This window comes from Orussus abietinus, unplaced genomic scaffold, assembly GCF_000612105.2.
Source record: "Orussus abietinus isolate OABI.00-Male unplaced genomic scaffold, Oabi_2.0 scaffold548, whole genome shotgun sequence".
NCBI lineage: Eukaryota > Metazoa > Arthropoda > Insecta > Hymenoptera > Orussidae > Orussus > Orussus abietinus.
In genome coordinates, this window is record NW_019394718.1 from 1 (window position 1) to 27,726 (window position 27,726).

The window sequence follows — 27,726 nt, forward strand, 5'->3', positions numbered from 1 at the left end:
TGGACCTAGTTCCTTTATCTGAATCTTATCCTGCGTTCGTCTTTCCATCTCTACGAAAGGACCCCTTCGCGTCTTGCCACACCAACTCCTTGGCTCGCAGGAGCGGGAATCTCATTGCGCCACGTAGGCAGCCCTTTTAGCGCCTCGTGGGTATAAACGCTCTCGAAACTCCTCGAACGGCATTCCAGTTTCGGCCCACCTATCCCTGGGCAACCAGGAGCACCGGCGGTGCACCAGCGGTGGTGCACCGGTTTTCAGCCACAAATTTCCTGGCGCACCGACACGCGACGTCGCCGATTTCGACGCGAGTGGATGGACCACTCTTGTGTCCTGGTGTGCACTCTCGTGTCTATTTATGCACCTTCACGTGCGCCTGCCAGGGCGGGAAAAATCCCCGGCTCCGCGATAAATAAATTCTCCATCGACTTATAAATAATCGGACAGATATGTACGGTCGGCCGGCTCGCCGAGCAACAGCGCCACGCGGCGCGACAACCGGAAGTCCTTGGCCAGGTCTCAAAGACCTCCGGATAAGCGACTACTCTTGTTCTACGCTCGGCCTTCTAATCTGAGCTTGACGGAGAAGGATAGCTTTATAAATCCCGCCAGCGGAATTAAGGTGAAGTGGGATATCCCTGGAACTAGGCGATGCGAATGAGACTATTTTTTAAGGGCGTTGCGAGTTTCTGGGTGGAAGTTTAGCGCTGGGCTGAGGAGTACCTGGGGAATATCCTGGCACATTCACAATTTGGATTTTTAGGGTAAAGTTTTGTTGACCTAGTGAAGGGGAAAATGTGTCTTGACATGTTTGAAATTTGGATCTTTAGGAAAAGGTTTTGTTGGATTAGCATGGGGCAGAACCAACATGTATGTCATTTCCATCAGCATGTGATTGAACAGGGTGAGGAGGGTCGCGCAATAACTTACCATGGAAACGGCTTTGTTGGCCGCAGCAACACCAGGAAAAGGTTTTGTTGGATTAGCATGGACCAGAACCAAAATGTATGTCATTTCCATCAGCATGTGATTGAACAGGGTGAGGAGGGTCGCGCAATAACTTACCATGGAAACGGCTTTGTTGGCCGCAGCAACACCAGGAAAAGGTTTTGTTGGATTAGCATGGACCAGAACCAAAATGTATGTCATTTCCATCAGCATGTGATTGAACAGGGTGAGGAGGGTCGCGCAATAACTTACCATGGAAACGACTTTGTTGGCCGCAGCAACACCAGGAAAAGGTTTTGTTGGATTAGCATGAACTAGAACCAAAATGTATATCATTTCCATCAGCATGTGATTGAACAGGGTGAGGAGGGTCGCGCAATAGCTTACTATAATCTAGTAATCAGAAAACGCGCATTTGGACTTGTCAAAGGTAAAGAAGTGTCTTACAAACTTCACTTTAAGGTGTATGGGGTCGAATAAGACCCTTTTTTTAAGGGTACTGGATCGAAACGTCCGAAACTTTCACACATGACTCGTGATCACCCAAAAATTGACCTGGCGCTTTCAAAATTTGGATTTTCAGAAACAATCTTGCTAACTTAGCCTAGACTAGAACCAAAATGGTGTCGAGCTTGCACATTTCGAGGAGTCTATGTGGGATTACAAACTATTCTTTGCACAGTAATTCTAGGGCATGTCCCTTGTCCGCTGGCGTCGCCTTCCGTAAGTGCGCTGCAGGTGCGCGGGGGCGTAAAACTGCGATTTGAACTGAATATGAAAATGATCCCTTTATATGTAGCGTCACCGCCTAAAAGGATGCACACCAGACATGATCCCACATGATGCATCAGTTAGAAAATTGTCTTTTACAGTCACTCTTGTAAAACTCTTGTAAAACTGCGTCTTGAAGTGAATACGATAATGATCCCTCTATCTGAAGTGTCACCTCCTAAAAAGATCCACCCCAGACATTGTTTCAGATCATGACACACCAGAAGTGCAATGAGCATCAATGCAACTCATGTAAAACTGCGATTTGAACTGAATATGAAAATGATCCCATTATATGTAGCGTCACCGCCTAAAAGGATGCACACCAGACATTATCCCACATGATGCATCAGTTAGAAAATCGTCTTTTACAGTCACTGCCTAAGAAACTCGGTAGAGTTCCGCGCCAAACATACACGTGGACGCGAAACACTGACCTAGTCATCACCAGCAATGTTCAACCCGGTGCGTGAAACGAGTCAAAGATTAAGTTTTTCTCCAGGAATAATCTATGTAGTCCAATCCCATATCTGGCGTATGTAGCAGCGAGATATCCAGCTGGAGCTCTGGGCAGTTGCAATCAGAAATGTCTCCTAAAATTATGGCCCATGCAAGTGCAAGCAAAGAAAGAGGCGAAACCTGCAGCTGCAGCTGGGTTCCTCAGGAATAGGTTATTAGGATTTTATGGAAATGTGCGTCGGCAGGGAAGGCAAAGTGCGTGCACGAGTTCCTGGGCCCTAGGGAGCTGAAAAGGGGCCAGGAGCCCTGGTCGGATATTTAAATCCTGAGGCTGTACGTGGCGTCCTGTTAATCCTGCCGAAGGGAAATCCTTTCTGGCCATTTGTCACCAGGATAGCGTAATTTATGATATACGCAGCCGGGAATATGCAAGAGAGTGCCCTTCGCTCGCGGCTTCCTCTTCTTCGGCTGTGACAAGAATGTCACCGTAATCGCGCACTGTGCAGTACGGACGACACGTGTTGCTGGTCTTGTCGCACTTTCAGATGTTAAGTGGGTAGAGACGGAATAATAAACTCGATATTCACCGCGAGAGTCGGGGACATAAATTGTGAGGCGAGATTTTCCTAGGCGATGGGAGGTGATGGACGATACTTGTGATCGGGCGTTGCAATTGCTGGGAAGGGAAGGGTTATGCTAGGAACTTCGTCTTTGATTCTGCAAAAATGGAGCTGATGTTTTCCTTGGAATTTAAAGGGAATTCCAGGGATAGGTTTGGAACTTCCCAAGGGAAAAACTGAGGAGAAGATCCTGAATGGTATCCAGGGGGTTGCGATTGCTGGGAAGGGAAGGGTTATACTAGGAACTTCGTTTTTCGTTTCGCGGGAATGGAGTTGATGTTAAATAAGTTAAATAGTCGATGTTCTTGGAACTTCAGGGGAATTCCAGGGATAGGATTGGAACTTCCCATGGGGAACACTGATGAGGAGATCCTGAACGGTATCTAGGGCATTACGATTGCTGGGAAGGGTAGGGTTATATTAGGAACTTCGTTCTTCATTTCGCGGGAATGGAGTCGATGTTCTTGGAACTTCAGGGGAATTCCAGGGATAGGATTGGAACTTCCCATGGGGAACACTGAGGAGGAGATCCTGAATGGTATACAGGGGGTTGCGATTGCTGGGAAGGGAAGGGTTATACTAGGAACTTCGTTCTTCATTTTGCGGGAATAGAGTCGATGTTCTTGGAACTTCAGGGGAATTCCAGGGATAGGATTGGAACTTCCCATGGGGAACACTGAGGAGGAGATCCTGAATGGTATCCAGGGGGTTGCGATTGCTGGGAAGGGAAGGGTTATATTAGGAACTTCGTTCTTCATTTCGCGGGAATAGACTCGATGTTCTTGGAACTTCAGGGGAATTCCAGGGATAGGATTGGAACTTCCCATGGGGAACACTGAGGAGAAGATCCTGAATGGTATCCAGGGGGTTGCGATTGCTGGGAAGGGAAGGGTTATACTAGGAATTTCGTTCTTCATTTCGCGGGAATGGAGTCGATGTTCTTGGAACTTCAGGGGAATTCCAGGGATAGGATTGGAATTTCCCATGGGGAACACTGAGGAGGAGATCCTGAATGGTATCCAGGGCGTTGCGATTGCTGTGGAAGGGAAGGGTTATGCAAGCAACTTCGTCTTTCATTCCGCGAAAATGGAGTTGATGTTTTCCTTGGAACTTCAAGGGAATTCCAGGGATAGGATTGGAACTTCCCATGGGGAACACTGAGGAGAAGATCCTGAATGGTATCCAGGGGGTTGCGATTGCTGGGAAGGGAAGGGTTATACTAGGAATTTCGTTCTTCATTTCACGGAAATGGAGTCGATGTTCTTGGAACTTCAAGGGAATTCCAGGGATAGGATTGGAACTTCCCATGGGGAAAAACCTGAATGGCATCCAGGGCGTTGCGATTGCTGAGGAAGGGAAGGGTTATACTAGGAACTTCGTTTTTCATTTCGCGGGAATGAGGTTGATGTTAAATAAGTTAAATAGTTGATGTTAATGTTGATGTAAGTAGAGCCCCTGGATTTTTATCCAGCTGATGGCCGTGTCATGTAAATTCGATAAAAAATACAAAGCGGCATCCTGGATAATTTTCCCCCAGGAAAATTCCGAAACCCGTTACACTAATCTTCCTTCCGCCCAGGAGTATTTATCACGATAAGGGGGAATGGTTAATTTATTCATTGATAACCAATCAGTTCACAGAAGCGATGCACTCCTGGGTGCAAGTATACCTATCTTGAGGCAATTTATCGAACGACGTACAGTAATTACCTAAGGTTCATGTAAAACCAGGATATTTCCTCGTTTTATTTTCTGTCCATTTAAGGTGAAGTGAAACACCCCTCAAATCAGTCGATTTGAATAAGACATTCTTTTTTAACCCTGTGGCTACTTCTTAGCGTCTTAGAAGAGCGCCTTTAGGCGCTCTTGCGTCTAAAGGTGCATAATTATAAAGAAATCCAAGTAAAACTGAGAAATCCTCTCAATTCATGGTTTTCGAGGCCCTAATTGACTGCAGAGGGACCCCCTGCCCCATCTGTGATCGTAGAAATTAAGGTGAAGTGAAATACGTCGAACAACTTGATCAACGTCGATAAAGAAGATTTTTCTAAATGCCTACATTGCCGACGTTCGTTTTTATATCGACAGCTGTGTCGAATTCCATTGAACATTGTAGCAAATGGTATACTCCACCTGTCGTTTTCGTACAATAATTATAAAGAAATCCAAGTAAATTTCCAGAAATCTCCTGGATTCGTGGTTTTTGATGCCTTAATTGACTGCAGAGGGACCCCCTGCCCCATCTGTGATCGTAGAAATTAAGGTGAAGTGAAATACGTCGAACAACTTGATCAACGTCGATAAAGAAGATTTTTCTAAATGCCTACGTTGCCGACGTTCGTTTTTATATCGACAGCTATACCGAATTATATTGGGTATTGTACCAAATGGCATACTCCACCTGTCGTTTTCGTACAATAAAAATCAAGAAATCGAAGTAAAACTCCAGAAATCTCCTGGATTCGTGGTTTTTGATGCCCTAATTGACTGCAGAGGACCCCCTGCGCCATCTGTGATTTCCGTGTCAGCTAAATTTTCACTCCGAGACCTCGTATTACCATCGTTTCCGCGTATCAGCACATAAGACACTTTTTTTGCCTTTATCCCTTTCAAATGCGAGTTTATCGATTACCAGAGTGTTCTAAATTGTCGTACAATTGTCCTGACCCTTTTGTTTCTCATATTACGGCCTTCAAGAATTGGATATCGATCGCAATATGAGAGCTTGACGTCATTCATCGACCTTAAGGTGACGTTGAAACAAGTCGAGGATCTTGATGGACATCGATAAAAAAGATTTCCCTAAATACCTACGTTTTTATATCGACAGCTGTGTCGAATTATATTCGATATTGTACTGACTAATCTGTAATTATAGAGAAATCCAAGTAAAACTCCAGAAATCCTCTGGATTCATGGTTTCTGAGGCCCTAATTGACTGCAGAGGGACCCCCTGCGCCATCTGTGATTTCCAGGTCAATTAAATGTTCACTCCGAGACCTCGTATTTCCATCGTTTTAGCATAGAAGCGCATAAGACACTTTTTTTGCCTTTATCCCGTTGAAATGCGAGTTTATCGATTACCAGAGTGTTCTAAATTGTCGTAAAATTGTCGTAAAATTGTCCCGATCCTTTCGATTCTCATATCAGAGCCTTCGATAATTGTATATCGATCGAAATATGAGAGCTCGACGCCATTTTGGTTCTGGTCTGGGCTGAATTAAAAAATTGGTTTACAAAATCCAAATTTTGTATGTGTCAGGACAATTCTTAGATGATCAAGAGTGATGTGTCAAAGTTTCGGACAGTTTGGTCTAATACACTTAATAAAAAGTGTTGTATTCGAATCGACTGATTTGAAGGGGGTTTCACTTCACCTTAACACCGACTGCAATGCGCAAATGCATTCCTTTTGCTTCTCGTACTGCTCCGAGTCAACCGAATGCAACTGCACGTGCGACTCGAAGTGAGGTTCCTTCAGGGAAGTCCGAATTAATCGAGATCCCAGCTCTGGCTGTTTCTTCCTGCTGAACACTTTGACCGAACTAACGAATGCAACCGCACGTGCGGCTCGAATGCAACTTCCAAGGCTCGAAAGAGTTGCGACAAAATGCAACTGGAGCTTTAGAGGAAATGCTGATAAGAACTGCTTCCGCGAATTGAAGAGTCCAAGAATCGAACGGGTGCCGCTTTTCTTCCTTCTTTCCTGACGACCTTGGAAAATCGTTTCTATACTAGTAGCGCAAAATATTTGTTCTATACTTTCTATGTATTTAACGAATATCGTGCATTTTGTAAATATTTACCGGACATTTGAAATATTTAATAAACGTTTACTTTAGAATATTATCTCTGAACTATTGGACTTTAGAATATTATCTGTATAATATTTATACAACTGGAGCTTTAGAAGAAATGCTGATAAGAACTGCTTCCGCGAATTGAAGAGTCCAAGAATCGAACGGGTGCCGCTTTTCTTCCTTCTTTCCTGACGACCTTGGAAAATCGTTTCTATACTAGTAGCGCAAAATATTTGTCCTATACTTTCTATATATTTAACGAATATCGTGCATTTTGTAAATATTTACCGGACATTTGAAATATTTGATAAACGTTTACTTTAGAACATTATGTCTATAATATTTATGCAACTGGAGCTTTAGAAGAAATGCTGATAAGAACTGCTTCCGCGAATTGAAGAGTCCAAGAATCGAACGGGTGCCGCTTTTCGTCCTTCTTTCTTGACGACCTTGAGAAATCGTTTCAGGTTTCTTTAAGGGGATATGAAAGCGTCCGCCGGGTTTTTTTTATATTTTACGCCGTTTCAGAGCTTAGCAACGAAAAAAGACTTTTAAATCCTACACCGAGAGAAAAAAGAGCTGGTAAACTGAACAGTTTGACTAGGAAAAGAGCTGATTAACTAAATAATTTTGTTAATGAGGCATGAAAGCGGCCTCCGAGATGTATTTTGATATTTTACGCCGTTTCAGAGCTTAGCAACGAAAAAAGACTTTTAAATCCTACACCGAGAGAAAAAGAGCTGGTAAACTGAACAGTTTGACTAGGAAAAGAGCTGATTAATTGAACAATTTCGTTAAGGGGGTATAAGAGCAACCTCCAAGTCGTATTATTGATATTTTACTCCGTTTAAGAGCTTAGGAAACGAAGACTTTTAGAACTTATACTGTAAGAAAATGAGCTGATAACCTGAACAATTTGATTAAGGGGGTATGAAAGCAGCCTCCGAGGTGTATTATTGATATTTTACGCCGTTTAAGAGCTTAGGAAACGAAGACTTTAAGAACTCATACTGTAAGAAAATGAACTAATAACCTGAACAATTTGATTAAGGGGGTATGAAAGCAACCTCCGAAGTGTATTATTGATATTTTACGCCATTGAAGAGCTTAGGAAACGAAAACTTTTAGAACTTATACTGTAAGAAAATGAGCTGATAACCTGAATAATTTCGTTAAGGGGGTATGAAAGCGGCCTCCGAAGTGTATTATTGATATTTTACGCCGTTCAAGAGCTTAGGAAACGAAAACTTTTAGAACTTATACTGTAAGAAAATGAGCTGATAACCTGAACAATTTGATTAAGGGGGTTTGAAAGCAGCCTTCGAGATGTATTATTGACATTTTACGCCGTTTCAAAGCTCAGCAATGGAAAAAGACTTTTGAAACCTACATGTTTTACAATTATTAAACATGTCTTTCCATTTTGTTTTCCAGGGACAATCTATACAGGCTAACATTGACATTGCTGACACCTTTGGAGCACGCATCATGGCCAGCACCCCCAGACAAGGCTTCCGTTTGTCAAGACAAGGGTCAAAGTGCTCAAGACTGTCACAATTACATCAAGGTCTTGCTCAGCAACGGCAAGAGCCTTTTCACATGTGGAACAAATGCCTTCAGCCCGCAATGCACATGGAGAGAGGTAAGAACCACATTGATAAAAATGCCCACGTAAATTGACCACTAATCTATGGTACTTTGGAGTGATAAGACCCGGGCTTATCTTTCACTATACACTCCGTAGGGGGAACGAATGTTAGCTTCCTCATGAGACACATTTTTGTAGAGCAAACATTTAGTTGCAGCTAAACGTCACAGATGGCATAGTTGGTCTATTAGAGTACCTAAATCATGAAATCACGGGATTTTGACGCTTTTTCTTGGATTTCTTCATCATTACTTTTCCGAAATGACATAAGGAACGCTTCAGTTCGGATAATTCTCATCATAGACTGTAAAAGACTTCAGCATAAATATAAATGACGGTAACGGGATGCGCCAGGTTATGTTATCGCTTGAGTATTCAAAATGACGTTCCCGCCAAAAAGAGTATAGATGCATTTTAGTTTATGGACAGTGTTAAATTTCTCAGCACCTTCCATATCATCTTAATACTTTCCATGGAGTCGATTAGGCGTTCTTCGAAGAACGGTCTTGCGGAACGACGCAATGAGGAGTAACTAAGCACAAGGCGAGAAAAAATGATCGGCCACGTAAGGTGTACACTGGGAGACATCAATGCCCTCCCATCCTGCACAGGCGATGTCGTACCTGTAGGGGAGGCATTCATGTTCACAATGTACACTGGGAGACATCAATGCCCTTCCATCCTGCACAGGCGATGTCGTACCTGCAGGGGAGGCATTCATGTCCACAATATACACTGGGAGACATCAATGCCCTCCCATCCTGCATAGGCGATGTTATATCTCCAGGGGAGGCATTCATGTCCACAATGTACACTGGGAGACATCAATGCCCTCCCATCCTGCATAGGCGATGTCGTACCTGCAGGGGAGGCATTCATGTCCACAATATACACTGGGAGACATCAATGCCCTCCCATCCTGCACAGGCGATGTCGTACCTGCAGAGGAGGCATTCATGTCCGCCGTTGTACATGGTGTACCATAAAGTAGAGAGGCGAAGAAAGATAGAAGGAGATGGCAGGCACTGTTAAGCTCCGTTAGGCATAAAACTGCCCTGGTCTACCTTCAGTATGCAGCTAGAATCGTTACTCGCTTGAACGCACCGCTAACAACATCATTAATCAGTAAATGCTGGGATGCAGCTCACTCAGAGTAAATGCTGCTCGGTACTTCCGTCCTAGCTACTTGCGGATTCGTATTCAAAACGGAACCATACAACCAAACAAAATCAACTTGACAAGAAAAGTTCGACTGACTCGATTTTAACGTCAATTAATATTATTAATTATGAACCGAAAGGACTTGGCATCGAAATGTAAGTACCCACGCAGACCGTACAGGTACCATATACGTCTCATATATGTGTATAAGGTCATATTACGTATCATATACGTATATGAGACATAGTACGATATCTACTAGCAATACCTAACGACCAGCTCGATTCTAACGTCAATTAGTATTAATAATTACGAATAGAAAGGACTTGGAATCGAAATGAAAGTACCCACACAGAATATGTACGTATTATATACGTATATAAGACGTAATACGATATCTTCTGGCGATATCTAACGTCAATTAATGTTAATAATTATAAATAAAAAGGACGGCATCGAAATGAAAGTACCCACACAGAACATATACGTATATAAGACGTAATACGATATCTTCTGGCGATATCTAACGTCAATTAATGTTAATAATTATAAATAAAAAGGACGGCATCGAAATGAAAGTACCCACACAGAATATATACCTACCATTTGTTGTTCTAAACATTCTCATACATCACATTTCCTGATTTTTATTTTGCAGATCGAAAACATCAACAGCGTAACAAGTTGGGTCTCCGGGGTGGCAATGTGTCCTTATTCGCCGCATGCAAATGTGACTGCACTTTTGGCTAGGGGGCCATCAGGTGGTTTATTCGCAGGTGCACCGACGGATTTTTCAGGATCCGATCCTGCGATTTACAGGACACTCGCCTCACCCAGTCTCAGGACGCATCAGTATGACTCGAGGTATGTAATACCCCTAGTAGCATAGAATAATTTTTTAATATTTATTTGTAATCTTTGCTAAATATCTCAAGCGACAGATTTTTCAAGATTTCTTGTAGATTTCATTCGAAGATATCTGAAATATTTCTTGAAAATCTCAATGACATATTTAGTTTCAATACTTTGTAAACATGTATAGAAATTATGTTTTTTATTTTAAATTTTTCTAATATTTTCGTTCCGCTCGACGGCGGCCATCTTTCTTTTCGCGNATATAATCAGTTTCAATAATTTGTAAACATGTATAGAAATTATACTTTTTAATTTATGAACATATATTAAAAATACATTTCTTTTACTTCACGATTATTATCGGACACTTCTATATAATCTAGTATTCCAATTCTCCCATGTGTTCATCAAGTGAACATGAGTTACTACATGTTCAACTCTGATCCTGTGGCAAGGGCAGCTATTTATTCTTAAATGCAACATTCTGTCGCGTTCTTGGAGACCAAACGAGATTGCAAACAGCTTTATCACAGAAATGCACGTTTGAACTGCAGCCCATTAATTAGGGATTAATTTCGCAACTGGTTGGTTTCTACAATTTCTGAGCTGGCTTGTTAATTAAAATGTTAACGTATAAAGAGCAACTGGATTTCAAGTGACCATTAGTAATCCGTCTTAAATTATCTATTACTTTCTTTCTACTTAAGGTGATATGAAAGAGTCAGTTTATGTATTATATATATGTTTAAAATTTTTTTTTATATAACTTTATTATTATTACAACTACAATTTTATATATATATATATATATATACATTCCATACATCGTTCCATTTTCCAGGTGGTTGAACGACCCCCAATTTGTGGTCAGCTTCGAGACGGAAGACCACGTCTATTTTCTATTTCGAGAATCGGCGGTGGAGTACATCAATTGTGGGAAGGTAAATATTACATACAACCCAGGCACCGCTGAACGTGGAATATTCGTAAATTAATCGTATATTAATATTTATTGAACGTACGTAAGATATATATAGATATCTATGAACTCTCATTTAGATATACTGAAAGGCTTGATGGACATTAGACATGTATGTCGTAGATAGGTACAATGGCGGACATGAATGCCTCCCCTGCAGATACGGCATCGCCTGTGCAGGATGAGAGCGCATTGATGTCTCCCAGTGTACATTGCAGACATGAATGCCTCCTCTGCAGATACGACATCGCCTGTGCAGGATGGGAGGGCATTGATGACACCTAGTGTACATTGCAGACATGAATGCCTCCTCTGCAGATACGATATCGCCTGTGCAGGATGGGAGAGCATTGATGTCTCCCAGTGTACATTGGAGGACATGAATGCCTCCTCTGCAGATACGACATCGCCTGTGCAGGATGAGAGCGCATTGATGTCTCCCAGTGTACATTGGAGGATATGAATGCCTCCCCTGCAGATACGACATCGCCTGTGCAGGATGAGAGCGCATTGATGTCTCCCAGCGTACATTGCAGACATGAATGCTTCCCCTGCAGATACGGCATCGCCTGTACAGGATGGGAGGGCATTGATGTCTCCCAGTCTACACTGGAGACATGAATGCCTCCCCTGCAGATACGGCATCGCCTGTGCAGGATGGGAGGGCATTCATGTCTCCCAGTCTACACTGGAGACATGAATGCCTCCCCTGCAGATACGACATCGCCTGTGCAGAATGGGAAGGCATTCATGTCTCCCAGTGTACATTGCAGACATGAATGCCTCCCCTGCAGATGTGGCATCGCCTGTGCAGGATGAGAGGGCATTGATGTCTCCCAGTGTACATTGTGGACATGAAAGCTTCCCTGCAGATATAGCATCGCCTGTGCAGGATGGGAGGGCATTGATGTCTCCCAGTGTACAATAGATAAATAATCCACGTCTATAAATATTCATATATATTTGTAAAAAAAAACGAAATTCATAACCCTTTTCATTATAATTATTGTATGAAAACTATGTATGGAGTATGCCGTTTAGTACAATACCCAATATAATTCGCCAGAGCTGTCAATATAAAAACGAACGTAGGCAACGTAAGTATTTTGAAAAATCTTCTTTACCGACGTCGATCAAGTTCTTCGACGTGTTTCACATCATCTTGAGGCCGTTATTTTTATCCGCGTACGTACTCGAACTGAATGCTCGCGCAAATAGTGCTCATTTAGGAATTCGCCCGTCATTCCTATGCTTATCAGTCAGAGTTCTTGATAGCGTTCCTCTCTTATCATTTGCAGAGGATCTACTCGAGGATAGCCCGAGTTTGCAAGAACGACCCTGGGGGCCAGACCCTGATGAGAGACACCTGGACGACATTCAGCAAGGCTCGACTCAACTGCTCGTTACCTGGGGAATTCCCATTTTACTACGACGAGATACAAGGCGCAGCTTATCACCCCGACGAGGGTATCGTATACGCCACCTTCATGACTCCCAGGTGAGAATTCCTTCGAGAATTATGCCCGGTTCCACCAACCTCGGTCAAAAAGTTCATCCTTTGCTTAACATCTTAACGGCGGGTTAATTCCCATTAACCGCCGATTGGATTAACCAAGCAAACCCCATCGTTTAGCTGCAGTTAAGCGAACTTCGACCGGGAAACTTCACGATCGGTTTTACATTTTAACGGCCGGTTAATTTTCTGTTAACTGCCGGTTAAATTTACCAGTCAAATTATATCGTTTAAATTCTGTTAAGTGAACTTCGACCTAAAAACTGCACAAACGGATTTACATTTTAACGACCGGTAAATTTCCGTTAACCATCAGTTAGATTAACCAGTCAAATTCCATCGTTTAACTTCAGTTAAGCGAACTTCGACCGGGAAACTGCACGAACTGTTTTACATTTTAACAGCCGGTTAATTTTCAGTTAACCGCCGATTAAATTGACCAGCCAAATTATATCGTTTAACTTCAGTTAAGTGAACTTCGACCTAAAAACTGCACGAACGGATTTACATTTTAACGACCGGTAAACTTCCGTTAACCACCAGTTAGATTAACCAGTCAAATTCCATCGTTTAACTTCAGTTAAGCGAACTTCGACCGGGAAACTGCACAAACGGTTTTACATTTTAACGCCTGATTAATTTCTGTTAACCGCCGGTTAAATTTACCAACCAAATTATATCGTTTAACTTCAGTTAAACGAACTTCAACCGGGAAACTGCACAAACGGTTTTCATTTTAACAGCTGGTTAATTGTCCTTAACCGTTGGTTAAATTCAACAGCCAAATTCTATCATTTAACTTCAGTTAACCGAACATCGACCTAAAAACTGCACAGTTTTACATTTTAACGGCGTGTTTATTTTCTTTAACCGTCGGTTAGATTAACCAGCAAAATTCAATCGTTTAGCTGCAGTTAATCGAACCTCGACCTGAAAACTGCATAATCGGTTTTACATTTTAACATCGGGTTAATTTACGTTATCCGTCGGTTAGATTAAACAGCCAAACTCTATTGTTTAGCTGCAGTTAAGTGAACTTCGACCTAAAAACACCACGAACGGTTTTACATTTTAATAGCGGATTTATTTTCGGTAACCGCCGGTTAGATTGACCAACCGAACTTCATCGTTTGGCTGCAATTAAGAGAACTTCGATCTGGAAACTGCGTAAACGGTTTTACATTTTAAAAGCGGGTTAATTTTCCTTAATCGCCGGTTAAACTTACAAACCAAATTCCATCGTTTAACTTCACTTAACCGAACATCGCCCTAAAAACTGCACAGTGTTACATTTTAACGGCGTGTTTATTTTTGTTTAACCGTCGGTTAGATTAACCAGCAAAATTCAATCGTTTGGCTGCAGTTAATCGAACTTCGATCTGGAAACTGCATAAACGGTTTTACATTTTAACGCCTGATTAATTTCCGTTAATCGCCAGTTAGATTGATCAACCAAACTCCATCGTTTAGCTGCAGTTAAGCGAACTTCGATCTGGAAACTGCATAAACGGTTTTACATTTTAACAGCGGGTTAATTTTCCTTAATCGCCAGTTAAACTTACAAACCAAATTCCATTGTTTAACTTCAGTTAAGCGAATTTCGGCCTGAAAACACAAACGCGAGGAAAACATTAATTAGATTGAGGATGTATTAGGGTAGTATGCATGTGTCTTGAAATGTGTCCTGAAATTAATTTAACCGAGGTTAGTGGAACCGGGCATTAATCTTCGACCTGTTCTTCGGTATTTTTTAATCAAGCTTATCTTTTCCACTGCCACTCGGATGCCATCAGTCGAGTGTAATAGAACGGCATTGATAAGAGAGGTAAAGGACTGAATAATATATTTGGAATTGTTGAAAAGGGAACAACAATCGCGCGAGGTTACCAAGTTGGATGTAAAACTTTTAATTGTGAGATGATAAGAGTTTACTATTAATTAATTTTAATTATTCTTTAACAAAATGACTATGCTTGATGATTTAGGGCTTATCAATAGTAAATAAAAAAAAATGAATGTAAATGATGATTGAGTAAATAAAACTGAGAGGGGAATAGTTAATAATAAATTGTTTTTAATTAATCTGTAACGAATTGGTTATGCTTGATGGTTAAGGTTTATCAATAGTAAATAAAAAAAATGAATGTAAATGGTAATTAAGTGTATAAATAAAACTGAGAGGGGAAGAGTTAATAATAAATTGTTTTTAATTAATCTGTAACGAAATAGTTATACTTGATGGTTTAGGGTTTATCAATAGTAAATACAAAAATGAATGTAAATTGTAATTAATTGTATCAATAAAATTGAGAGGGTAAGAGATAATTATAAAACAGTTATGCTTGATGGTTTAGGGTTAATCAATAGTAAATAAAAAAAAAATTGCAAATGATAATTAAGTGAGTAAATAAAACTGAGAAGGTAAGAGTTAATAATAAATGGTTTTTAATTAATCTCTAACTAAATGACTGTGCTCGATGGTATCGAATTTAGCAACAATAACTAATAAAAATGAATATAAATGGTAATTAAGTATAAAAATGAAATTCTACGTAAATCATGTCGATATTAAAATACAAAGATAATTAAAGATTGTTGTTAAATATGCACATGAGGATCGGGATGAGATAACAATAATAATGAGTATCGATTTCCGCAAACTGCGTCCATACTAAAACCCAGATGAATGTAAACCAATGTAATTAACGTTAAAAAAATAGTTTCAGTTTCTGATGCGATCCCCTTAACCTCCAAACTAGCACGACGTACCGCAGCGCCATAAGAAGTATCCCTTGAATTAATGAATCGTTACCTGCAATTAGGTGTAATTAGAGATAAAAGAATGATTGAAAATGGCCTTCAAGATATACCGTAGGTGGTGGTTAAAACGGACATGTTCTTTTTTAGTAATGCGATAGCTGGATCGGCCATATGCGCTTTCAACATGTCCGCCATCACGGCTGCTTTCAATGGACCCTACAAGCACCAGGAGAATTCAGGAGCAGCTTGGGCCAGGAAGCCAGTGTCTCACCACAACCGACAGCATTGTGGCCCTCCACCCAGTAATGCTCCCCATCAGATCATGGACAACCAGAGGTACCAACTGATGGACGACGCGGTCCAAGGGACCACCTTGACGCCATTGCACACTGCTACCTTGGAGAGGTAAGTTCTCCATTCCACTCTCCAAGCCACACATACTATAGATACTATTCATACTATTCATACTATACATACTATTCACACTATACATACTATTCACACTATACATACTATAAATCACTATCTCCCTATTGAAGGTTTGCCTACATCGCCGTGGACGTGAAGCCACGGCGCACTATTACGTACTATGCGTACTGTAAATACTATTCATACTATACATACTATTCACACTATACATACTATACGTACTATAAATCACTATCTCCCTATTGAAGGTTTACCTACATCGCAGTGGACGTGAAGCCACGGCGTACTATTACGTACTATGCGTACTGTGAATACTGTTCATACTATAGATACTATTCATACTATGCATACTATACGTACTATAAATCACTATCTCCCTATTAAAGGTTTACCTCCATCGCCATGGACGTAAAGCCATGGCGTACTATGCGTACTATTTATACTATACATACTATAGATACTATTCATACTATTCATCCTATGCATACTATACATACTATAAATCACTATCTCCCTATTAAAGGTTTACCTCCATCGCCATGGACGTAAAGCCATGGCGTACTATGCGTACTATTTATACTATAGATACTATTCATACTATGCATACTATACGTATTATAAATCACTATCTCCCTATTAAAGGTTTGCCTACATCGCTGTGGACGTGAAGCCACGGCGTACTATTACGTACTATGCGTACTATTTATACTATACATTCTATAGATACTATTCATGTTATTCACCCTATGCATACTATACGTACTATAAATTCTATTCACACTATGCCTACTATACGTACTATAAATCACTACCTCCGTATTAAAGGTTTACCTCCAACGCCGTGGTCGTGAACCCACGGCGTATCATTATGTACTATGCATACTGTAAATACTATTCATACTATAGATACTATTCATACTATGCATACTATACGTATTATAAATCACTATCTCCCTATTAAAGGTTTACCTACATCGTCGTGAACGTAACTTCGACTATAATTTACCTATAAACTAGATAGTATGCATACTAGAATTACCCATAAACTGTATACTATGTGTAGTATTCATACTATACATACTATAAATCACTATTTCTCTATCGTAGGTTTACCTACATCGCCGTGGACGTTACGCCGACCATAATTTACCCATAAACAGTACACTATTAATACTATACATATTATAAATCACTATCTCTCTTTACTAGGTTTACTTACGTCGCTGTGAACTTAACTCTGACTATAATTTACCCATAAACTAAATAGTATACATACTAGAATTTACCCATAAACTGTATACTATGTGTAGTATTCATACTATACATACTATAAATCACTATCTCTATCCTAGGTTTACCTACATCGCCGTGAACGTAACTTCGACTATAATTTACACATAAACTTTATACTATGCGTACTATTCATACTATACACACCATACATACTATAAATCACTATCTCTGTATCCTAGGTTTACCTACATCGCCGTGAACGTAACTTCGACTATAATTTACCTATAAACTAGATAGTATACATATAAGAATTTACCCATAAACTGTATACTATGTGTAGTATTCATACTATAAATCACTATGTCTCTATCCTAGGTTTACCTACATCGCCGTGGACGTTACGCCGACCAAGCTGCATCGTGGAGTGACGGTGCTGTACGTCGCGACGACCGATGCGCTGATAAAGAAGATCTCCGTGTTGCCGAGGACGCAAGAGACCTGCGTGGTGGAAGTATGGGGCCCATTACCTTCCCCTGCGGTGACCTTGCAATTCCTCAAGGCCACGCAGAGTCTCTACGTCGGTATGGAGACCGGTCTTCTGAGGTGAGCATCCGTTGCACCGATGGTGCATCGTATTTATTGCAACCTCCACCTGTCGGCTACCTGTTCTACTATTTACCTGTAACTGTGCTCATGCCACATCTTGTGATCATCATTGTTGCAAGAAAAGGGCCTTAAGATTCGGCGGTATCGGGTCTTTTCTTCCTTCAAGTTGTCGTTGCAATCCGTTTAATTATTAATACTGAACGTCATGTTGGTAGGTCTGACCAACACATGAACAAGTTCATAAGGATTACATAGTTGCATCGTGTTTACCTATTAATGTTGAACACCATGTTGGTCGGTCTGATCAACACATGAACAAGTTCATAAGGATTACATAGTTGCATCGTGTTTACCTATTAATGTTGAACACCATGTCGGTCTGATCAACACATGAACAAGTTCATAAGGACTACATAGTTGCATCGTGTTTAACTATTAATGCTGAACGTCATATTGGTCGGTCTGATCAACACATGAACAAGTTCTTAAAGACTACATAGTTGCATCGTGTTTACCTATTAATGCTGAACATCATGTTGGTCGGACTGATCAACGTATGAACAAGTTCGAACGCATGAGCCTTAAACGTTCATCTGCGCGAAATGACGGTTCAACATTTATCATTGCCTCGATTGACCGTTCGAAACATTCGCGCATGCGCAGGAGTCGCTCATTTAGTACCGCTGCCCACGTGTAGTGGCGCTGTCGTGGCCTGAATTCGTTGAAACCCTCTCCTATAGAAGAAATAGATTCATAAGTAATGCCGATTATTTTTAACACTTTAATCCAATAAGATTAATAAGATAAGATAAAGAAGATTAATTTAATAAGATAATCTTTTGTTCAGGATACCGGCGGACCAATGTCATCGTCACAAGAAACGCCAGGCATGTCTGAACGCCCAGGAGCCATATTGCGGCTGGAATGAACATCTGATGGAGTGCAGTCCGGCTCCTCATCAGCATTACCTGGCCAATCACTGGGCCCAGGAAGTGACCACGTGTCCTGTCCTAACTGATCCTGTAGATGGCGGATGGAGTGCTTGGAGCTCCTGGACACCTTGCCAGCACGGGACCGAATCGGGACACTCGCGATCTTCCCATAGCCATCAGCACTCGGATAAACTTGAGGTAGATAGTGTTAAGAAAAAGTGAAACATCTCGAGGAACTTGATCGGCGTCGGTAAAGAAGATTTTTCTAATTACTTACGTTGCCGACGTTGGTTTTTATATTGACAACTGTGTCGAATTATATTGGGTATTGTACTAAATGGCGTACTCCATATGTTGTTTCCGTACAATAATTATAAAGAAATCCAAGTAAAACTAGAAAAATCCCCTGGATTCATGGTTTCCGAGGACCTAGTTCACTGCAGAGCGACCCCTGCGCCATCTGTGATTACTTATATGGACACAGCTGTCCATATAAATACGAGTGTCGGTAACGTAGGTGTCTAGATGGATCTTTTTTACCGCCAAAGTATCGGACGGTTCGATCGAATACCTTTAAAAAAAAGTGTCTTATTCAATTCGACTGATTTAAGGAGAGTTTCACTTCACCTTAAGGGGATGTGAAAGTGCCATCTAAATAGTGAATCGTTCATGAAACTTTCCTACGAAGTGGGTGTACCGAATCCACCTAAAACGAATGTAACGCGAAATCTCCGAGAGAAACTTTAGTTGACCCTAAAATCACAGATGGCGCCGTGCGGTACTCTGCCGTCAATTGGGGCCTCAAAAATGGGATTTCTGGAGTTTTACTTCGATTTCTTTACAATTATTCTACGGAAATGATACATGAAGTATGTCATTACAATATGCCACATACTTCGACACAGCTGTCCATATAAATACGAGTGTCGGTAACGTAGATGTTTAGAAGGGTCTCTTACCGACGTCGATCAAGTTCACTTCACCTTAACCTATTTTTGGCTGTGAGAGCCACGTGGGACCTAACAGTACATGACAATGGGATTTCCACAGAAAATGGACACTTGCCAATGCCAGACCAGGGAGTGCAACAATCCACCACCGAAGCAGGGTGGCGCTAGTTGCGTCGGGCCCAAAGTTCGCGTCTCCAACTGCACCGTCCATGGAGGTTGGACGGCATGGTCCACGTGGTCAGCTTGCACGCAAACTTGCGGATTCGCCATGAAAACCAGGAGGCGCACTTGCACCAATCCAGAACCAGCATTTGGGGGCCGAGTTTGCGTCGGCCATGATCACGACGAAAATGTTTGCATTGACCTTCCACCATGTCCGACTGTCGCAAAAGTAACATCTTCCCCTCAAAATGGACAATGGTCGGCATGGGGCTCATGGGGAACATGCTCTAAGCCATGTAACGTTGGTAAGTTCCTTGAAGTATGATATTAAATTCATGTAGTGGAGGATTTACTTGGAGTAAAGGGTTAATCCTTTATTTAGGCATCAGGATGAGAAGAAGGACGTGTGATCATCCATCGCCCAGGGAAGGAGGTGCGGAGTGTCCTGGGTGCAGTTTTCAGGTGAACTATCATATTCTATTGGAATATCCCAGGCAACCCATGAAGTGGACTATATGTAAATTAAACGTCTATATTAGGTCTATAGGTGTAGCAAATGGATATCGTCTATCATCCACATAGAAAAATATCTAAAGGATGTATATGAATATCTATAATATAACATGTTGCTAATATGGACCCAGGCAACCCACGAAGTGGAATATATGTAAATTAAACGTCTATATTAGGTCTATAGGTGTAGCAAATGGATATCGTCTATCATCCACATAGGAAAATATCTAAAGGATGTATATGAATATCTATAATATAATATATTGCTAATATGGGAATCTCGTGTCTCTTAGATTTTTGTATTCTTCAACATATACGAAAATCAATAAGATCGGCAGTGGACACTTGGAAATGTTTCCTTGTTAGTAATCTCGATTTCTCTATACAATTTGTGCTTCAAATTGGTACTAAGTAGGTACTTCATTAGAAAGACGTAATTTGAAGCAATCTGATACTTGCCTCTTGACAATGTTGCTTAACTTATTCCCTCGTCTGACTGCCACTATATTTTCAGTACATATAGAAGTCTAATTAACCTATACAGAAACCTAAATTATTCGAAAACGTTAAATTGATAGTTTATATTCAGCTTTTACAGACCTATAAAAATGCAGTTACACTGTAAAAAATTGCGCGCATTTAAATGAAATATCTTTAATTAATATTCATAAAAGTGTTATGAATTTCGTTTTTTCTTTACAAATATATATGAATATCTATAGACATGGATTAACCATCTATTGTACACTGGGAGACATCAATGCCCTCCCGTCCTGCACAGGCGATGTCGTATCTGCAGGGGAGGCATTCATGTCCGCAGGGTACACTGGAAGACATCAATGCCTTCCCATCCTGCACAGGCGATGTCGTACCTGCAGGGGAGGCATTCATGTCCGCAGTTTACACTGGAAGACATCAATGCCCTCCCAACCTGCACAGGCGATGTCGTATCTGCAGAGGAGGCATTCATGTCCGCAGGGTATCATATCTATGACCTATCTACGACATATATATTATGTCTAATGTCCGGACATCAAGCCTTTCAGTGTATCTAAAAGAGAGTTCATAGATATCTATATACATCTTACATACGTTCAATAAACATTTATATACGATTAATTTACGGATAGCCCTTGAGTGTATCTAAAATAGAGTTCATAGATATCTATATACATCTTACATACGTTCAATAAACATTCATATACGATTAATTTACGGATTTTCCACGTTCAGCGGTACCTGGGTCTTTACATTGTTGCGCTATAATGAATTATTGCATTATTGTAGATCGAGGACTGCAACACCCATCCATGCCCAGAGACCAGAAAGTACTCGAGTTGGACGCCATGGTTGTCCGTAAATGCAACGGCAGAAGCTGGAACTATCGGGTACACAGAAAAACGCTTCCGATTCAGCTGTCGTGCCCAAACAGAAGACTCGGCCAGTGTTCGAATTCAGTTGGCAAAAGAAGAAGAACGATACTGTAGGAGCGATGGATCCTGTTTACGGGGAAATGCAAATGCAAATGGGAACAGTGACGTCAATGCTGATGGTGGTTGGGGCGAATGGTCTTTATGGTCACCATGCAATCGCGCGTGTGGTGGAGGGTCTCAGCACAGGGTTAGTTCATTTATTGTTCATATAATGTTCACCTGATGTTCATCGCCAGTTTTTCGAAAAACTATAAGAGCAATAAATTTCTTTTTTTGCGCAATAAAATAACAATGAATTCTGCAACAAATTTTATTGAGTTGTGCTAAAGTGGCAATGCCAGCTTTATGTACATTTGAGATGTNTCAAATTTGTTGCTAATTCATTGCTATTTTATTGCACAAGAAAGTATATAATGTTGGAATTGCTACTTTAGCACAATTCAATAAAATTTGTTGCTAATTCATTGCTATTTTATTGCACAAGAAAGTATATAATGTTGGAATTGCCACTTTAGCACAATTCAATAAAATTTGTTGCAAAATTTACTGCTATTTCATTGCTATTTTATTGCACAAAAAAGTAAATAAAGCCGGAATTGCCACTTCAGCACAATTCAATCAAATTTGTTGCAAGATTTATTGCTAATTCATTTCTATTTTATTGCACAACTAAGTAAATGAAGCTGTAATTGCCACTTCAGCACAATTTTGTTGCAAAATTTATTGCTAATTCATTGCTATTTTATTGCACAAAAAAGTAAAAGCTGGAATTGCCACTTTAGCACAATGCAATAAAATTTGTTGCAAAATTAATTGCTATTTTATTGCACAAGAGAAAAATTCTTTGCTCTTATACTTTTCCGAAAAATGGTGGCGATGTCAGCTTCATATAAAGCTAGCCACAATAAAAAACCATTATTGTTTCCACCACCAACCACGCGTGGCGCTGGATCTTCATTCTTTGTTCTCGTTCCAGGTGAAACAATGCGAATCGGCTCCCTGTGAAGGAATCGCGATGCAGACCAGAGTCTGCAACAGTCATCCTTGTCGGGACCTTTCAGACGCCGAAGAAGATGGCCAATGGTCTTGTTGGACGGACTGGTCCGAGTGCTCCGTCTCTTGCGGCGTCGGCTTCAGAACAAGAACAAGAGAGTGCCTCGGCCCGGGAGAATGCGAAGGCTCTGGACAAGTGAAGGAAACTTGCGAAATGCCCAGCTGCGAGTCTTTGTATGGCTGGGACTCCTGGGGACAGTGGTCGCCCTGCGACTCCGCTAATCAGCAACACCGGAAAAGACAATGTCTGATCCACACCGAGGACGAGGCTTGCCAGGGACCTAGCCGGGAAGTCAGAAATTGCATCCCTGATTGGATGGAGAACGGTAAGATGAAACATTAAGGTGAAGTGAAACATCCTTCAAATCAGTCGATTCGAGTACAACACTTTTTTTTAAGGGTATTAGACCAAACTGTCCGAAACTTTGACACATCTAAGAATTGTCCTGACGCATTCAAAATTTGGATTTTTCAAAAGAATTTTTTAACTCAGCCCAGACCAGAACCAAAATGGCGTCGATCTCTCATATTTCGATCAGTATACAATTATCGAAGGCTCTGATATGAGAATCGAAAGGGTCAGGAAAATTTTACGACAATTTAGAACACTCTGGTAATCGATAAACTCGCATTTGAACGGGATAAGGGCAAAAAAAGTGTTGTATGCGCTATTATGCTAAAACGATGAGAATACGAGGTCTTGGAGTGAAAATTTAATTAACCTGGAAATCACAGATGGCGCAGGGGGTCCCTCTGCAGTCGATTAGGGCCCCAGAAAGCACGAATCCAGAGGATTTCTGGTGTTTTACTTCGATTTCTTTATACTTATTATACGAAAATGACAGGTGGAGTATGCCATTTGATACAATACCCAATATAATTCGACACAGCTGTCAATATAAAAACGAACGTCGGCAACGTAGGCATTTAGGAAAACCTTTTTACCGACGTCGATCAAGTTCCTCGAGTTGTTTCACTTCACCTTAAGGTCGATGAATGACGTCGAGCTCCCATATTTCAATCGACATCCAATTCTTGAAGCCTCTAATATGAGAAAGTAATGGGTCAGGACAATTTTACGACAATTTAGAACACTCTGGTAATCGATAAACTCGCATTTGAACGGGATAAAGGCAAAAAAAAGTGTTGTATGCGCTTCTATGCTAAAACGATGGTAATACGAGGTCTCGGAGTGAAAATTTAATTGACCTGGAAATCACAGATGGCGCAGGGGGTCCTCTGCAGTCAATTAGGGCCCCAGAAAGCATGAATCCAGAGGATTTATAGAGTTTTACTTCGATTTCTTGATAATTATTGTACGAAAACGACAGGTGGAGTACGCCATTTGGTACAATACTCAATATAATTCGACACAGTTGTCGATATAAAAACGAACGTCGGCAACGTAGGCATTTAGAAAAATCTTGTTTATCGACGTTGATCTAGTTCCTCGACGTGTTTCACATCACCCTAACGAAATATTTTTGTAATTCCAGAAATCTCCTATGCCCAGTCGCGCAGAGTCGAAATGGCTGGTGTATCAGTTGGCGCTGTTGTCGGGGGTTGCATCGCAGGCTTTCTTATCGGCCTGGGCCTAACTGCAGGTGTCTGCTTTATCTACCTGAAACGACGCAGACCGCGAGTGCCTGGAAGTCCTCATTACATCAGTAAACAGAATCCATACGTGACGGTTCCTCTAAAGGAAGTAAGTTACACAAAGGTAATCGTTCTTTTTCTGAGACATGTTGCAGTGATGTGGCTGAAATTTCGGACTTGTAACTTGAAATGGTTAGAATTAAGGCTCTGTAGTTTATTAGGGCCTCAGAAATCATGAATCCAGAGGATTTCTGGATTTCTTTATAATTATTGTACGAAAACAATATATGGAGTATGCCATTTAGTGCAATACTCAATATAATTCGATACAGCTGTTAATATAAAAACCAATGTCGGCAACGTAGGTATTTAGGAAAATCTTTATCGACGTCGATCAAGTTCCTCGACGTGTTTCATTTTATCTTAAGTCGACACTGAAATCACAGATGGCGCAGAGTGGCACTTGCATTCAATTAGGGCCGCAGAAATTATGAATCCACGAGATTTCTGGAGTTTTACTTTGGTTTCTTTATAATTATTGTACGGAAACAACATATGGAGTATGCCATTTAGTACAATACTCAATATAATTCGGTACGGCTGTTAATATGAAAACCAATGTCGGCAACGTAGGTATTTAAAAAAATCTTTATCGACGTCGATCAATTTCCTCGAGGTGTTTCATTTTCTCTTAAGTCGACACTGAAATCACAGATGGCGCAGGGTGGCACTTGCAATCAATTAGGGCCGCAGAAATCATGAATCCAGGAGATTTCTGGAGTTTTACTTTGGTTTCTTTATAATTATTGTACGGAAACAACATATGGAGTATGCCATTTAGTGCAATACTCAGTATAATTCGATTCAGCTGTTAATATAAAAACCAATCGGCAACGTAGGTATTTAGAAAAATCTTGTTTGTCTTGTTGAAAAGACTTGTTTCACTTCACCTTAAGGGGATGTGAAAGTGGCATCCGAAAGCTCAATCGTTCATAAAACATTTCTACGAACTGGGTGTTTCAAATCGTTTCATACTTTAAAACGTGAATATGGAGACCTTAAAGTAGGTCCCGAAACTCGGGAAATTTCATTTCTTATAAACTATTTTTAAAATACCTATAAAGAAATTTGAAAAGAATTGAAATTTCATGAGTGTCAGGACCTTCCTTATAGTCTCCCTATTCACGTTGTAACGTTTCAAACTATTCGGCAAACCGAGTTGGGAGAAAAGTTTAATAAACAAAACCTCTTCGACGCCACTTTCACATCACCTTAATGATTGAAATTAAAATATTAGCATATCCGAGCACAAGTTCAAGGTTTCAGCCGCATCTGCAATGAACCATTTCCTGAAATTAACATTATCTTCTTCTCCGATTAGGTCACCGCAAAGCGTCAGCCAAGTTTCTCTGGAAGTACCAATGGTAATGGTACTCTTCGAGGCAAAGGGACTCCGAACGCGAATGGCCTCGGCAGTCCGAAACTCTACCCAAAAAGTTTGGACTACGAATCTGCGACCCTGAAGAGAAATAGCCACGGCCAACCTCATATTCGTGCTGACTTGGATCAAGATAAATACTACTGAGGTAGTTATGGGGATTTGCAAGCGGGAAATAGATCCTGGTCGACGAGAAACCAGACTGGACAATGTTTTGGAGCAAGTGCCGACATGATGGTCTTTGCATGAAGGATGAACCAATCGTAAATTGAAAACAGTGATAAGAGACTAGTAGGACGTTGTTCCCAGGAGCCAACAACATTTAGAATTATCAATCACGGAAATAGCGTAATTTCCGGCTTCAGTTTGAATGAATTTAAACAAACGCAACGCGGACAGACCAGCGACGCACAATTTGCATCAAATTTCACTCCCAGTAGTTCGTAAAACCCGCCGCGAGGGCGCTGCATACGTGTCCTCATTTGGAATTCTCATCTGCAAGACGCTAGGAATGAATTTGAATGAATTTAAACAAACGCAACGCAAATTGACCAGCGACGCACGATTTGCATCAAATTTCGCTCCCAATAGTTCGTAAAACCCGCCGCGAGGGCGCTGCATACGTGTCCTCATTTGGAATTCTCATGTGCAAGACGCTAGGAATGAATTTAAACAAACGCAACGCAAATTGCCAGCGACGCATGATTTGCAACAAATTTCACTCCCAATAGTTCGTGAAACTCGCCGCGAGGGCGCTGCTTACGAGTCCTCACTTGGAACTCTCATTTGCAAGTCGCCAGGAATGAATTTGAAGAAACGTAACGCGGATATACACGTGACACACGATTTGTCATAAATTACACTCTCAATAGTTCGCGAAACGCGCCGCGAGGGCGCTGCTTACGAGTCCTCATTTGGAAATCTCATCTACAAGTCGCCAGGAATTAATTTAAACGAACGCAACGCGGACAGACAAGCGACGCACAATTTGCATCAAATTTCGCTCCCAATAGTTCGTAAAACCCGCCGTGAGGGCGCTGCTTACGAGTCCTCATTTGGAATTCTCATCTGCAAGATGTTAGGAATGAATTCGAATGAATTTAAACAAACGCAACGCGGATAGACCAGCGACGCACAATTTGCATCAAATTTCACTCCCAATAGTTCCTGAGACCCGCCGCGAGGGGGCTGCATACGTGTCCTTATTTGGAATTCTCATCTGCAAGACGCTAGGAATGAATTTAAACAAACGTAACGCAGATAGACACGTGACACACGATTTGTCATAAATTACACTCTCAATAGTTCACGAAACGCGCCGCGAGGGCGCTGCTTACGAGTTCCCATTTGGAATTCTCATCTATATGGCGCCAGGAATGAATTTAAACAAACGTAACGCAGATTGGCCAGCGACGCACAATTTGCATCAAATTTCACTCCCAATAGTTCGTAAAACCCGCCGCGAGGGCGCTGCATGCGTGTCCTCATTTGGAATTCTCATCTGCACGACGTTAGGAATGAATTTGAATGAATTTAAACAAATACAACGCAGATTGATCAGCGACGCACAATTTGCATTAAATTTCATTCCCAATAGTTCGTGAAACTGCAAATTGTTTGTAAACAGATGCGTGCATATATTGCAGACATTTAATGCAACAAATGGTCTGCAAATTACTTGAAAATCAAATTTCCTCATCATATGATGTTCATGAATTTCTATCTGGGATTTATTCAGAATTATGACAATTATGCGCACATATGTTGCAGACATTTCATGCAAAAATGATCTGCAAATTGTTTGTAAATAGATGCATGCATATATTGCAGACATTTCATGCAACAAATGGTCTGAAAATTAACCATAAAT

General features: G+C 41.0%; 1 protein-coding gene across 1 annotated transcript; it reads left to right on the top strand.

Annotated features, from left to right (window-relative positions):
* Positions 1 to 8,021: 8,021 nt before the first annotated feature.
* On the top strand, positions 8,022 to 27,484 carry LOC105704272 (semaphorin-5A; the record flags this gene model as incomplete). Its single annotated transcript, XM_023433120.1, has 13 exons — positions 8,022 to 8,237; positions 10,063 to 10,268; positions 11,101 to 11,200; positions 12,537 to 12,736; positions 15,659 to 15,916; positions 17,549 to 17,776; positions 18,627 to 18,909; positions 19,762 to 20,128; positions 20,206 to 20,285; positions 21,624 to 21,956; positions 22,746 to 23,148; positions 24,319 to 24,527; positions 25,800 to 27,484. Coding segments are annotated over 13 exons (3,087 nt in total), but the record flags the coding sequence as incomplete, so codon positions are not given.
* Positions 27,485 to 27,726: the final 242 nt, after the last annotated feature.